At 57.7% G+C, this 15,192-nt stretch overlaps 1 protein-coding gene across 13 annotated transcripts in view; it reads left to right on the top strand.

The window, feature by feature from the left end:
• ITPR1 (inositol 1,4,5-trisphosphate receptor type 1) overlaps positions 1 to 15,192 on the top strand; it is a 227,895-nt gene that overhangs the window by 208,614 nt on the left and 4,089 nt on the right. For all 13 annotated transcript variants that reach the window (XM_064156160.1, XM_064156162.1, XM_064156157.1 and 10 more), the window contains one exon: positions 11,014 to 11,175. In XM_064156160.1, the coding sequence (XP_064012230.1) occupies positions 11,014 to 11,175 (162 nt within the window). The remainder of the gene's footprint in view (positions 1 to 11,013; positions 11,176 to 15,192) is intronic.

Below are 15,192 nucleotides of genomic sequence, written 5' to 3'. Positions count from 1 at the left end.
TCCAAATAACAATTAACAATCCAGTGACCTGGCAAAATGAAACTGGAGTATCCTGCACTGATGGAACCCTCCTGCCATGAGGCAGCTGAGGCCCCATCCCTGGAGATACTCAAGGTCAGGCTTGACAGGGCTCTGAGCAACCTGACCTGGGGAAGGATGTCACTACAGGCTGTAGGGGTTGGACTGGGACTAAATGAGCTTTGGAGGTCCCTTTCAACCCAACCTATTCTGTGATGGTTGTCAGGGTCTGTTGGTGCCTGTAGGCTCAGCCTGGTTTGGTTCAAGCTCTCCTGTTTGCAGAGCTCTGTGTGTTGGGGATGGAGCCTGTAGGCTCAGCCTGGTTTGGTTCAAGCTCTCCTGTTTGCAGAGCTCTGTGTGTTGGGGATGGAGCCTCTGGGCTCAGCCTGGTTTGGTTCAAGCTCTCCTGTTTGCAGAGCTCTGTGTGTTGGGAATTTAGGGCTGCATTGGTCTTACAGCTACCACTCCATACTTTCAACTAGTGAGCTGCAGTTCATCACCAGCTTTTCCTGCCATGAGCAGGGCTGATGTTCACCCTTCTCAGTGTGCATGCTGGCATAGGCAGTGTAGAACTTGGGATACTTTCAGAGTCTCAGCTGGGAATTGCTAGAGCAAGGCAAGAAGAGAGGGAAAGGGCTTGCTGGTTGTGTTTGATGTAGAAGCTGAGCTTGGGTACACACCCAAGAAGCTTCTCTGGTGACTCATCCTCTCTCCTGAGGTCCTCACCAGCTCGGCTGAGGTTGATAACCTCATGGATTTCAGGGGAGGCAAACAGAAGCCTGGCATGATGCAGCTGCTCACCTTTGAAATGCATTCTGGAGCCACCTCCCACTACCTATCTAATAGCCCAGGCAGTTGTGCAGCCTGTGAGAAAACATCGAGTGGTAAGAGATGGTCTTTAATTGGTGGTGTTTATGAAGCCCTCCTGATGACCCAGCTTCTGCTCAGCCTCCTGAATCGCTGCAGATGTGCACTTAAGATAGGGAGGCTTCCAGATGGATGAGTGCCTCTGGAGAAGTGTTTATCTGGGAAGCATGCTAATGGTGCTGCAGAGCTGCCAGCCCAGTGCCTCCCGTGTTTCCCAGGAATAAAGGCACCACGGTTCAGCTGCTGCTTGGCTTTGTAGTCACCAGGGAAGATCAGGTGATGTCTGAATAATCCCAAACGTGTGGGAGGTGGGGGGGGATCCACTTATCGTGTTGGCCAGACACTGACATCCACACCCAGATGACTAATGTGAACTCACTGCAACTCCCTGCAGATTAGTTCATTTCGGTGTCTTATCTCCCCAGCCTGCCTGGAGAATTTCTCCTGCAGCTTTCTGCCTTTGCCTGCAGTTACTGCAGCAGCTCCACCACTGCCCCTGTCACCAGAGTCTTGGCAAAGGCCTCCTGCAACCAGCTGTTGGCAGGCCTTTAGGGCATGGGGAAGTGGTTGCTCTGCTAGGTGGCGAGCCCCAGGGAGCTGGCTTCTGTGGGCATCCAGGAGCTGCCACACGTGCAGCTGCAGTGTGCTGCCACCTGCATGGGTGAATATTTGCATACCCTACCGTGGGGACCTGCATTTGTGCCTTCAAGCTGGGGTTTGATCAGCGTGGGCAGGAGCTGCCTGGCTGAGAGGGGCTTGGTGCACACAGAGGTGCACAGGACAAATGGGCTCTGAGATCATTAAGTGCAGCCATAAACCCAACGCTACCCAGTCTGGTGCTAAACCACCTCCCTCAGCACCACATCTGCTCTGCTTTTAGGTCCCTCCAGAGGTGCAAACACCTTTGTTGCTGTGCAGTCTGCCCGGGTCTGTGATCTGGAGCTGCAGCAAGCCGGGTGGGTTACAAGAGGCAGACAGAGCTGGGAGGGATTGTCTGAGCTGCTGTGCGCAGCTGGAGCGCACCGAGGGCTGGACCTGCAGCCAGGTTGTGTCGTGGCTGGGCAAGGAGCCATGCACAAGCAGCAGGGATGCTGCAGGTCTCCTTCCTCAGGGGTGCAAAGGAGGCCTGAACGTTTGCTTTTGTGCCCTCATCAACCTCCTCGGACAGGAGTGGACACAGAGCCCTAGAACAGAATCAGAGTGGTTCAGGCTGGAAGGGGCCTCAGAGCTCATCCAGTTCCAACCCCCTGCCACAGGCAGGGACACCTCCCACCAGAACAGGTCCTGGAGAATCACAGAATCATTTCAGATGGAGAAGACCCTCCAGGGCCAATGGCAACCTGGGGTGCCTGAAGGAAAGTGTGTCCAGCAGGTCCAGGGAGGTTCTCCTTCCTCAGTGCTCTACCCTGGCGAGACCACACCTGGAATACTGTGTCCAGTTCTGGGCTCCCCAGTTTCAAGAGAGGCAGGGAGCAGCTGGAGAGTGTCCAGTGGAGGCCATGAGGATGCTGAAGGGCCTGGAACAGCTGTGTGAGGAGGAGAGGCTGAGAGCCCCGGGGCTGGTTAGCCTGGAGAGGAGAAGGCTAAGAGGGGATCTGATCAATGGCTGTAAATAGCTGAGGGGTCAAGATGCAGGTGCCAGGCTTACTGTGGTAGTGCCCAGTGACAGGACAAGCAGCAATGGGCACGAGCTGGAGCCCAGGAAGTTCCACCTCAAGATGAGGAGATTTATCCTATCCATATTGACCAAACCAACTGCAGAGTCCAAGAGAGCAGACAAGGACTTGAGTGCAGTTGCTTGGCTCTAGATGAAGAAACAGGTGGGGTTAGGCCTCCCACCATGACACTGGGTGCAAGCTGGCAGAGGAGGAGAGCTGAGGAGGTCAGCTCTAACCTGGAGCTGATAGTGCTTAATTTGGTGGTGTCTGCCCAGCAAGCTGCATCTTGAGGTGCCTGGCCAGAGTTAGCCAATCTAATTATGGGATTAAACAAATATTAGCAGAGGCACAGAAGAGCCAAGAGGTGTGCTTGGCAGGAGGCCCTTGGCTGCTGGAAACACTGTGTCATAGGCTCGAGTCCTGAGCTTTGCCTTCAGATAGCAGAGCAACTTGTTCCACCCTCGAGAGGGGTGCTGGGGAGCAGGCCAGGAGCTGCATGGGGAGAAGGCTTGGTCAGCCTCATCTGCCCTGCCCGGTCTTGGTGTGCCCTTCCCTCCAGAGCTGTGCAAGCCACTGTGCTCTGCACAGAATCACAGGATGGTTGGGCTTGCAAGGGGCCTCTGGAGATCCTCCAGTCCCACCCCCATGCCAAGGTAGGGTCACATAAGATGCACCTGGGTGGGTTTGGAATGCTTGCAGAGATGGAGACTCCACTGCCAGCCTGCTCCAGGGCTCCAGCACCCTTATATTAAAGAAGTTTTTCCTCATGTTCAGATGAACTTCTGCTGTCCCACCTTGTGCCCATTGCCCCTTGTCCTGTCACTGGGCACCACTGAGCAAAGCCTGGTCCCGTCCTCCTGCCACCCACCCCTGAAGTATTGGATCAGCCCTGATGAGATCCCCCCTGGGGCTGCTCTTCTCCAAGCTCAACAGCCCCAGGGCTTTTAGCCTTTCCTCATCGGGGCTGTTCCAGCCCCCTCAGCACCTTCCTGCTGCTGCCATCGCCCTCAGATCTCAGCAACCTCAGCTCTTGGTTCTCCTGAGAGCACCTGGTTAGCATTCCCCCAGGATGAGCAGCAGGACAAGGACCTGGGTGGAGGGAGGAGAAAAGGAGCAAAGGCTCCAGCTGTGTAATGCTTGGTTTGCACAACGTGGTGGCATTCGGGTGGATGCCAAAGCAGCTTGCAGGGTGGGCACCGTGTCCTTGCTGCTGGAGAAGGCTTCCAGCGGGAAACCATCAAAGGTAACAGGCTGGGGGAGGCTCTGCGAGGCCGCCCAGGACTCAGACACCCTGCAGGGGGCTGTGTGTGTGCCGAGGAGATGGCCTGGGGCTGGGGTGAGGTGGTTGTCCCCTGAGTCATCTCTGCCACCTCCTCCAGCCCGTGACCTCGTGCAGGGGTTGTGCAAGAGTAGGTGGGGGACTGCAGCCATGGCCACCAGCAGCTGTTTGTTCAGCCTCTGCATGCCTGCTCCTGCTGTCCTGCCCCAGCGCTCCCTGCTCTGACGCCTCCCACTTCAGCGTGCAGCCGAAGCAGAGCCGAGGAGGCTGCTGCAGGCAGGTGGCACTGCCCCTGCTGCAGGGGGAAGGGAGAGGGCTTCAAGGCTTCCCACCAGGGCTGCCCACCTCAGGCCCATCCAGCTGGGTGAGGTTGATGGGGTAACTTTTGGTGTTCACGCACAACACTTGGCTGCAGTGAGTCACCCGTGGCAGAGCTGTCGTGGGGAGGTGCAGCAAGGGGGGGGCAAGGTCAGGAAGGGACTTTTGACAAGGGCTTGAAGTGAGAAGATGAGAGGAAGAAATTCTTGGCAGTGAGGAGGCACTGGGACAGGTTTCCCAGGGAGGTTGTGGAGCACAGAAGCACCCAATGTGATCAAAGATCACATTGGGTGCTTCTGTGCTCCACAACCTCCCTGGAGGTGTTCAAGGCCAGGCTGGATGAGGTCTAGGGGAAGGTGCCCATGGTAGGGAGTTTGGAACTGGATGATCTTCGAGGCCCCTTCCAACCTAACCCACTCAGTGATTCTATGAACTTCCCACCTCTGGGAGTGGTGCCTGCCCTCCAGGCTCCCAGCTCTGCAGCCGTGTAAAAGCCCTGGAGGGGTTTCAGCCGTGGTGGCAGAGTGAGGAGAAGAGAAGCTTGCCCCATCAGCCTCCTGTTCCAGGTGGGGTGCATGGGAGGGTCAGGAAACAGTGTGGAATGAGGGACACCACCAAGGGGTGTTCCATGGGGAGGGGGAGAAGTGCAGCCTGGTGTGGAAGAAGTGCTGGTGAGCTCTTGGCAGAAGAGGCAGGGAACCTGAGGTGGGGCTTTTTCCAGGAAGCACAAGAAAGAACCTCGAGGGGTTTGATCTCACCACAGGCAACAAAATCAGCTTCCAGAGTGCTCCACCAAGCTCTCTGTTAGCTGTTTGGGGGATGGTTTGTAACGACACAGGACAGAAACTGAAATATGCTGCTACCACCATAGAGCCATAGACTAAGATTTGGAAGGGACCTCTCGAGATCAGCGAGTCCTGGAGATCATCTAGACCCTGCCAGAGCAGGGCACCCCCAGCAGCACAGTGCCCAGCTGGCCTTGGCAGCTCTCCACACAAGGAGGCTCCACAGCCTCTCTGGGCAGCCTGCTCCAGGCCTCCAGCACCCTCACAACAAACAACTTTCTCCTCCTGCTCACATGCAACCTCCTGGGCTCCAGTCTGTGCCCAGTGCCCCTTGTGCTGTGCCTGGGCAGCACTGAGCAGAGCCTGGCCCCAGCCTCTTGCCCCCCACAGCTCCTCTGTCTCTTGCTGAGCATTGCTCAGCTGCCCTCTGGGGCTGCTCTTGTGCAGGCTCTCAGCCCCAGGGCTCTCAGCCTGTGCTGCTCCCAGAGCTGCTCCAGGCCCCTCAGCAGCTCTGCAGCCTGCCTTGGGCTCTCTCCAGCAGTTCTGTCTCTCTTGCCCTGGTGAGCCCAGACCTGGGCACAGGCTTTCCCCTGCTAAAGGATGGCTGCTGGGCAGCCTCCCCGTGGCAGGCTGCAGGGATGTCTCTGGCCGAGGACTGGAGGAAGCCTTCAGCCCCCTTCAGTGTTGAGCTGGGAGCAGCGGAGCACAGGCGGCAGTGCCCGCCGGGAGCAGCCGGAGCAGCGGAGCGGAGCTGCTGCATCTCCTGGCACGAATCGCGCTGAGGTTGCCTCAGCAGAGCTTTCTTAGAAGCAGCCTTCAGCAGAAGCAGGGAGGAGCTGAGTGCTTCTCAGAATGAATCGCCTCTGCCCCACGCCACACCACTTCCCCTTCCTCAGCCTGCCAGCGCCGGCCGGGGCAGCGCCGCCCCCGTGTCTGGGGGTGCGGAGCTGTTGGCTTGACACAGAGGGGCTTTTCCCAGCCCTGCCTGCAGAGCTGCCCTGGCAGCCCAGCGCCCGCCGCCTGCCTGCTGCCCTGCGGGCGGGCAGCGCAAGGTGCGGCGCTGGCGGCAGGAGGGAGCCGAGAGCTCGCCGCGGTGCTGCGGGAGGGAGCGCAGCAGGCAGCGGCAGCAGCCGTGGGATGAGGGGCAGGCACGCTCCGGGCTTGGTGGAGAAGGACCCGGGGGGCGTTGGTGGCTGAGCCAGCAGAGTGCTCAGGTGGCCAAGAAGGCCAAAGGAATCTTGGCTTGTGTGAGGAGTGTGTGGCCAGCAGGACCAGGGAAGTCCTTCTGCCCCTGTGCTCAGCGCTGCTCAGGGCGCACCTGGAGTGCTGTGTCCAGTTCTGGGCCACTCAAGAATGATGTTGAGGTGCTGGAAGGTGTCCAGAGCAGGGCAGCAAGGCTGGGGAGGGGTCTGGAGCACAGCCCTGTGAGGAGAGGCTGAGGGAGCTGGGGGGGGTGCAGCCTGCAGCAGAGGTGGCTCAGGGCAGAGCTCATTGCTGTCTGCAGCTGCCTGCAGGGAGGCTGTAGCCAGGTGGGGTTGGGCTCTGCTGCCAGGCAGCCAGCAACAGAACAAGGGGACACAGCCTGAAGCTGTGCCAGGGCAGGTCCAGGCTGGATGTTGTTAGGAAGTTGTTGGCAGAGAGAGTGATTGGCACTGGAATGAGCTGCCCAGGGAGGTGGTGTAGTCCCCATCCCTGGAGGTGTTTGAAAGGAGGCTGCCTGAGACACTTAGTGCCATGGGTTAGGTGATAGGTTGGACTTGGTGATCCTAGAGGTCTCTTCCAACATGGTTGATTCTGTGACCAGCAGGTCTAGGGATGTGGTTGTGCCCCCCTCCCATATCTTCATTTGTGGGGGCAGTTCTAGACCCCTCACTGCAGGAAGGACATTAAGATGCTGTCCAGAGAAGGGCAACCAAGCTGCTGGAGGGCCCTGAACAGAAGTCTTGTGAGGAAGGTCTGAGGGAGCTGGGGGTGTTCAGCCTGGAAGAGAGGAGGCTGAGGGCAGACCTCATTGCTGTCTACAGCTCCCTGAGAGGAGGTTGTTGGAGCCGGGTGGGGTTGGACTCTTCTGCCAAGGAAGAAGTGACAGGACAAGAAATGGCCTCAAGTTGTGCCAAGGGAGATTCAGGTTGGACATTAGAAAAAGCTTTCCCCAGGAAGGGCTCTCAGGCAGTGGCCCAGGCTGCCCAGCCAGGCGGTGGTGTCCCTGTCCCCAGGGGCGTCTAAAAGCCCACGTGGACGTGGTGCCAAGGACCTGGCTTAGTGACAGTGGCATAGCTCTAGGTGAGCGGTTGGCACTGCCAGTTCCAGGCTGAGTCCTGTCCTCACAGCTCAGGAGGCTGCCCTGGGGAGCTGTGGGTCTTGTCTGCTTCTCGTGAGCCTTCTCCTCTCTCAGCTGGTGGAGCTCATGGGGGTGGTTTTACTCAGTCACCGTGGCCATGAGAACTGGAGAGGCATTTTGGTGTTTGCAAGCAAGAGCCAGCATTTCCCACACTCCACTTACTCCAGGAGCTGAGCTTTCAGAGAGCCAGTGAGTACCCAGCTGCAGCAGCTGCCAGTGCTCTGCTGCTTTGCTGGCTTCATCTCGCCAGCCGAGGCTGCCAGCCACCTTCCCTGCCTGTCACCATCGAGCTGCAGCCTCTGCAACACCTCCAGCCTTGGCTTGTCTTGCAGAGTGACCTCAGGAAAGGTTTGGGGTTAGCAGGTAGAGAGAGGTTGATGCTTCCAGGTCCTGCTTCATTGGAGGTCTTCATCCTCCCCAGGGATGGGGCTGGGGAGTGCTTTGGAGAGAGGTTGATGCTTCCAGGACCTGCTTCATTGGAGGTCTTCATCCTCCCCAAGGATGGGGCTGGGGAGTGGTTTTGGGATGGGCTTGGAGAGGTCTCACCTCCTGCAGCAAGAAAACAACAATATGTCTACTACAGCATGTAAAGGATGGGCAGGAGCTTCTGGCCTCTGCTCTTGCAGGTCCTGCTCTGGCAGAGGGGTTGGACCCAATGATCTCCAGAGGTCCTTTCCAACCCCCTAAACATCCTGTGATCTGTGCAGACCTCAGGGCGTGGACCTGAGTGTCCAGGTGAAGCTGTGACTCTAAACTGCATTTTAGTCTGAGTTTGCCTCTGAAGCCTGGGGCAGGGAAGGGCAGAGCAGTTGGCTCAGTTTTGTGTTCCCTGGGTGGGGAGGGGAAATGCTTTGCTGGGGAGGTGCTGGGCCTGAGCAGCAGCGAGGAGCCCTCTCATGCCTCAGGAGGGCTTAACTGCAGCTGGAAGCAGGCAGCAGAGCATTGCCTCTTGCTGCTATTAAACCTTAATTGTGGGACTCTCACTTCCTAACATCCCAAATGTTTTGGCACTCGCCTTGATGGAGGCATGGGTGGGTTTTTTGGTATATATGCTTTTATTCTTTCATTAGCAGAAACCATCTGCCCTGTAAGCAGAGATCAGGAGGAGGAGGGGGGGAAATGAAGAGCCAACCAAAGCCCAGAGCTTTGCTGGCAGTCGAGTGTGGTGTGGGAATCCTGCTGCACGGGGAAGGGCCTGCGTTCTGCATGGGAATCTCAGCTGCAGGGAACCCCAGGCAGAGCAGCAGCAGCTCACTGGAGCTGATGAGCCTTGGCATCACAGCTGACTTGCAGAAAAGGCACCTGGCTGCAGCAATCCGTAGAGGTGAAGCAGGATGGATGCTCCTGGGAATGAGGGATGGGTTTGAGTTGGAGATTTAGGCAGGAAAAAGCTGAGGAGGGGAAAATCCGAGGTGTGAGAGAGCCCAGAGAGAGCCTTGGGCAAGCTGTGGTCACTGCTAATCACAGGCTCAGGGAATGGTTTGGCTTCAGAGGAACCTCTGAAGGTCATCCAGCCCCCAGGGCTGTCTGCAGCTAGAGCAGGTTGCTCAGAGCCCTAAACAACCTGACCTGCAGTGGTGCCAGGCATGGGGCAGCTCCCACTGACCTGAGTCACCTGAGTCAGGCTCTCCCCACTCTCACTGTTAAAACTTTCTTCCTTCTGTTCCCATTTTTCAGTTCAGTTCATTGTTCCTTGCCCTGCTGAAAAGCCTGTCCCCACCTTTCTGCTTGTCCCTTGGAAGCACTGAAAGGCCACTAGAAGGTGTCCCTGGAGCCTTCTCCTCTCCAGGCTGCACACCCCCAACTCTCCCAGCCTGGCCTCACAGCAGAGCCCTTCCAGCTCTGCCAGCACTGCTGTGGCCTCCTCTAGCCCTGCTCCAACAGGTCCCTCCCTGCCTGTGCTGTGCTGAGGACTCAGCACTGCAGGGGGAGTCTCAGCAGAGTGCAGCAGAGGGGCAGAATCCCCTCCCTGCCCCTGCTGCCCACACTGCTGGGGACCAGCCCAAGGCACAGCTGGGGCTGAGCTGGCAGTGCACAGTGCCAGCTCCTGTCCAGCTTTGCACTCCCCAGCAGCAGCAGCAGCAGCAGGTCCTTCAGGGATGCTGTTCACTCTCGGGCTGGGGATGCAGACACTCTCCTTGCCTGTCCCTCTGCTTTGTTTAGAACCTCCCTGGCTGGTGCAGTGCCACCTGCAAGGTGCACACATCCTGATCATGGCATCAGAGAATCAGTCATGGTTTGAAGCAACCACAAGGACCATCCAGTTCCAGCTTCCCTGCTATGGGCAGGGACACCTCACACTAGAGCAGGCTGCCCACAGCCTCAGCCAGCCTCCAGGGATGAGGCTTCCACCACCTCCCTGGGCATCCCTTCCCAGGCTCTCACCACCTTCATGCTGAAGAACTTCTTCCTCACCTCCAGTCTGACTCTCTCCATTTCCAGCTTTGTTCCATCCCCCCCAGCCCTATCACTGCCTGATCCCCACGCTGGGCTAACTTCCATTGCAGAGAGCATCTCCAGCGTGGGAGGAGAACCAGACTAGATAGGAAACAAGTTTGGGTGTTGAAATGTGAGGTGTCAAGACGTGGTGTGAACTCCTCCTCCTCTTTTGTGGCTTTCTCTTCTGCTCCTGCTTTTATTTTTAACGTCACTGGCAGGTACCTGCCTGTGAGCTCTCTGCACACTCCCAGAGCCCTGCTCCTGTCCACCTGCTCCTGCCTAGCTGGGGAATGAGAGACTGGAAACATGGGTGCTGAACAAGAACTTGTCTTCCTCTGTCCCATGTTTTAGCCTCCAGCAGGCAGGCAGGATGTGATTCTTGGGTGTTTTCTTTCTCTTTCCCGTTCTAAAGGAAGTCTTTGGACTTGCAAAGCAGTTGCAGGTAGGATGTGATGCCTATCAGGAGATGGAGCAGCCTAACGTGGCCTGACCAACAGCAAACTACAAAATCCTCAATGAATCCCAGATGTAGAATCATGGCAGAATTGTTTGACTTGGAAGAGCCCTCTGAGGTCTCCCAGCAGCCCAACCTCACTGCTCAAGCCTGGCCCCAAGTGCCACTGCCACACCTTTCTTGAGCACCTCCAGGGATGGGGACTCCACCACCCCCCTGAGCAGCCTGTGCCAGTCCCTGACCACTCTGGCAGCAAGGAAATTTTTCCTGCTCTCCAACCTAGCCCTCCCCTGGCACAACTTGAGGCTGTTTTTTCTTGTCCTATTCCTTGTTCCTTAGGAGAAGAGCCCAACCCCCACCTCCACTGCAGCCTCCTCTCAGGGAGCTGTAGAGAGCAATGAGGCCTCCCCTTCTCCACACTGCACACTCCCAGCTCCCTCAGCTGCTCCTCTCCAGACCCTTCCCCAGCTTTGGTGCCCTTCTCTGGACCAACTCCAACTAATTAAGACTCTGAGATAGCAGCAAGCTCCTAGCACTGGCAAACACTTGTCCAGAGATGAGATCTGGGCTGGGCTGGTGTCCAGGGCTCCTGTGTTACCCCTGCAGAAGAAGAGGCTGGGGAGAGTGAGTGGCTGGAAGGGTGAAGGCAGCACCCAGCAGCCTTCTGCCGCTGCAGTTAGGTCTGAAGTGGCTCATTGCCTCCAGCAGGCAGTTCTGCAGACTTCCCAGGGAGATGCAAATGAGGGTGACTGCAGAGCCTGGGTGTCTGGGGAATGTCCCAGCACGGCCTCAGAGCTGTGTCTGCTGGGGGCAGGCTTTCCTCTGGCTAACCGGGAGCTGCGTCTGATCCTCAGGAGAGAAACCTGGACTGGTTCCCCCGGATGCGTGCCATGTCCCTCGTCAGCAGCGACTCGGAGGGGGAGCAGAACGAGCTGAGGAACCTGCAGGAGAAGCTGGAGTCCACCATGAAGCTTGTGACCAACCTCTCTGGCCAGCTGTCAGAGCTGAAAGATCAGGTAAGGGAGAGCTGCTGCAAAGCCGCTGGCCAAGTGAGGTGTTACAGCTCCCTGGCCCCTGCAAAGCCCACAGAGAACTCCCCTGCCGTGGCTTGCGTTTGGGAAGGAAGTGACCAGGCCAAATGTGCTGCCCAAGCCCCTGACCTGCCTGGCAGTGCAAACCAGACTGCTGTGGTCCAAGGTGGCACCTCCAGATGGGCACAGCCTGCACTGAAATAAGCAAAGCTGAGCTTAGCTGGTCCTCACTGTGCAGGAGCCTGGTGGGGGTGTGTGGTGATGGTGTTGTCATGGGGTCCCACCCTGAGCCTGTGGCACGAATTGGGTGTGACACTGGCAGCAGTCCTGTGGCACTGCCTGGACCTCAAAAGCCCCTGAGCAACTGGAGGGCTGCTGGAGCGGTTAGTGTGCACTGCTCTGCTCCCTGCTGCGGCAGATGGCACCTGGCTGCTGCCACACCTCAGGCTGCAGCATGCACATAGCCACAGAAGGGTTTTGCTTTGCAGCCTCTGTTGCTCTTGCACCTCTGGAGTGATTTTTTGGGTGCAGCAGCAGAGTTTGAGGGCTGCATCTAAAGCAGGGAGAGCAGCAGCACAGGGAGGGGATTCTGCCCCTCTGCTCAGCTGAGACCCCACCTGCAGCACTGCCTCCAGTTCTGGTGTCCCCAGCACAAGAAGGACCTGGGTCTGCTGGAGAGGGTCCAGAGGAGGCCATGAAGGTGATCAGAGGGCTGGAGAATCTCTCTTGTGGGGACAGGATGAGAGAGTTGAGGCTGTTCAGCTTGGAGAAGAGAAGGCTCCAGGGAGACCTCAGAGCAGCCTTCCAGTACCTGAAGGGGCTGCAGGAGAGCTGGGGAGGGACTTGTGACAAAGGCTGGGAGTGCCAGGATGAGGGACAATGGCTTGGAGAGGAGGAAGGAATTCTTGAGAGTGAGGGTGGGGAGACACTGGCACAGGTTGCCCAGGGAGGTTGTGGAGCACAGAATGTGTCTCACCACCCTCACTCTCAGGCATTTCTCCCCTCCTCTCCACTCTCACTCTCCCCTCTCCCAGCTCAAAGCCATTGTCTCTCATCCTGTTACTCCCAGCCCTTGTCAAAAGTCCCTCCCCAGCTCTCCTGCAGCCCCCTTCAGGTACTGGAAGGCTGCTCTAAGGTCTCCCTGGAGCCTTCTCTTGTCCAGGCTGCCCAGCCCCAGCTCCCAGCCTTTCCTGCCAGGCAGGGCTGCCAGGCCTCTGCTCACTGTGGTGGCGCTGCTCTGCAGCCGGCAGTTGCTGCTCTCTGCCTGTGCTCTCAGGCCTGCCGGGCAGTGGGTTTGCTGTTGTGCCTGGAAACAATTATCCTGAGCCATGTGTCCTGCCTTTTGGAGCTGAAGGGGCTGACTCAAAGTGGTCTGCAGGCCACAGGAGGCTTTCCATCAGCCACAGCCAGCTCTGGATCAGAACACATTTCCTTTCTGAAGCTTGCAGCTCTTGGCTGACCAAGCACTAAAACCCCTCCTGGCTCTCTGTGAACACAAGCAGGAGGGATTTAGCTTTTAGAGAGCTGTCTGACTGTAAAAGCAGAAGAGGAAAGCAGCTTCATTAACGTTGTGATAGCTTTTAGGAATTCCCCATAGCACCATTACTGAGAGCTCTGCTCGACTCTGCAGGATGCTCCAGTGGCATGACAGAACCAGTGCAGCCCTCCTCCTGCTCAGCAGCTGGCTCCAGGAGGAGGAACTCGCCCAGGGAACTTCGTGTTTATTTTCTTGTCATGAAGGAGGGAAACCTGCCGTTCATTTGCTCCCCCAGCTCGTTAGGTTGGGGCAGGCTAATTGCTAGGAGTCTCGGCAGGCTTTCACCCACTGCTGCTCCAAGAGCCACTAAAGTCCTGACCACTGGACTCATGTGCAGGAGTATTCCAGCCTGGGATCATCTGCAGCAGCAGGGGCTGAGATGTCATCATCCAGCAGCTCCCATGGCAGGGAGCAGGAAGCATCTCTAGCAGGTGCTGGCTTCCTGCTCCACCATGCATGGATTCATAGAATGGGTTGGGTTGGAAGGGACCTTCAGGATCATCCAGTTCTGATCCCCCTGCCATGGGCAGGGACACCTCACACCAGCCCAGGCTGCCCCACCCCGGGCAGGGGGCATCCACAGCCTCCCTGGGCAACCTGTGCCAGTGTCTCTCTTCACCCTCACTGCCTCCTCATCTCCAGTTTTAACCTCCCCTCCTTGAGCTTCAATCCACTGCCCCATGTCCTGTCACCACACACAGTCTTCTTGTGCCAGCTGGGGCCCTGACCTCCACCAGGAGCTGCTGCTCAGGCTGGCGTGCTTTGGGCAGGCTGGTGGTGTGTCCGTGCACAGCCTGTGCCCTGCTCACATGCCCTGCCCCCAGAGTTCTCTCCAGCTCAGCGCCAGGCTTTGGACCCTGGCAGCGCACAGCCGCGGGGTGCCCTGCACTTACAGCCAGCCCAGCTGCGCCCAGCTGTGCCCCAGGCCCCTTGCTTTCCTTTTTCCCTCCTCTCAGCATTCCTGCAGCAGCTGACAGCTCTCTGCCATCCTTGCCCTGCAGAGCTTTTATGGCCTCTGGGCTGGCTGCAGCTGCAGAGCTTGTGCAAAAGCTGCACTGGGCAGGTGAGCCTGGGGGAGCTGAAAGCATCTTGCAGCCCTGTGCCCTCTGCCGAGCAGTGGGCACCCTGTGGGGTGAGTCATGGCCTGCAGCAACACTGCAGTTGCTTTCCTCTCTCTGTTCAGGCTCAGTTGCTTTATCCCTCTCTGAATTTGAAAGGCACATCTCCATGACCTGCAGCATGCTGCACCATCCTTTTCCTGCACCTCAAATGGGTTGGAAGGCATCTTCAAGAGCATCCAGTTCCAAACCCCCTGCCATGGGCAGGGACACCTCACACCAGCCCAGGCTGCTCAAGGCCTCATCCAGCCTGGCCTTCAACACCTTCCAGGCAGGAGACATCCTCAGCCTCCCTGGGCAACCTGTGCCAGTGTCTCTCCACCCTCACTCAAGAACTTTTTCCTTCTCTCCAGTCTCAGTCTCTCCTGTCCCAGCTCAAAGCCTTTGTCCCTCCATCCTGGCACTCCCAGCCCTTGTCACAAGTCCCTCCCCAGCTCTCCTGGAGCCCTTCAGGTACTGGCAGGCTGCTCTAAGCTCTCCCTAGAGCCTTCTCTCCTTCAGGCTGAATGGCCCCAACTCTCCCAGCCTGTACCCTCAGGGGAGGTTCTCCAGCCTCTGATCATCTTTGTGCTCCTTCTTGTGCTGGGGGCACCTCTGACACAGTTCAGCAGGGTGGGTCTCAGCTGAGCAGAGGATCAGAATCCCCTGTCCTGCTGCTCTCACTGCTGTGAATGCAGCCCAGGACCCAGCTGCCTTCTGTGCTGGCAGCACACACAAAATCCCTCTTGGAACTCCTCTTCCTTACCCTTTCATCTTTCCATTTGTTATTCCACACCTCCTGGCTCAGTTTCTGGCCTGTGCAAAATGGAGGCTCTTGGTGTGCTCGGTGAAACTAACCAGGGTAAGCTTCCAAGTGAAGTCCTCATTGCCTCTCTGCATTTCCAGCTTCTGGCTCCTCTTAGAAACAGTTAAGAAGCCTCCCACCAGCTGGGTGAGCAGAGCAGTGGTTGCTGTGTGTCCAGGAGCAGTGGGCAGGCAGACAAGAGCCCTCTCCTCCTGCTCCCAGCTGCCTGTCAAGAGCTACAAGCCTGTTGTGCAAACAGAAGTGTGCTGGAGCCGCCTGGGAGCTGTGACCTGTCCCCGTGGGGCTGTGGTCACCTTCCTGGAGAGGTACAGTAGCAGCCTGTGGCCTCCCCTGGTCAGCAGATGAGCAGAGGCAGAGGCTGCAGGCCACTGCAATTATGGTTTCAGAGCAATTCCAGCCCTTTCCCCAGTGGTTGCAGGAGGCTAATTGGACAGAGCCCCAGTGAAAGCTGTGCTGTGGGACACAGAGGAGCCTTCTGGCCCAGAACTGCCTGGTTTGGCCACTTTCATTCCCCACAGTGAACTCCAGGCCCAAGGTCAGGC

The sequence above is a fragment of the Pogoniulus pusillus genome, chromosome 16, assembly GCF_015220805.1.
Source record: "Pogoniulus pusillus isolate bPogPus1 chromosome 16, bPogPus1.pri, whole genome shotgun sequence".
Lineage (NCBI taxonomy): Eukaryota > Metazoa > Chordata > Aves > Piciformes > Lybiidae > Pogoniulus > Pogoniulus pusillus.
This window is presented reverse-complemented; position numbering and strand designations above follow the sequence as displayed.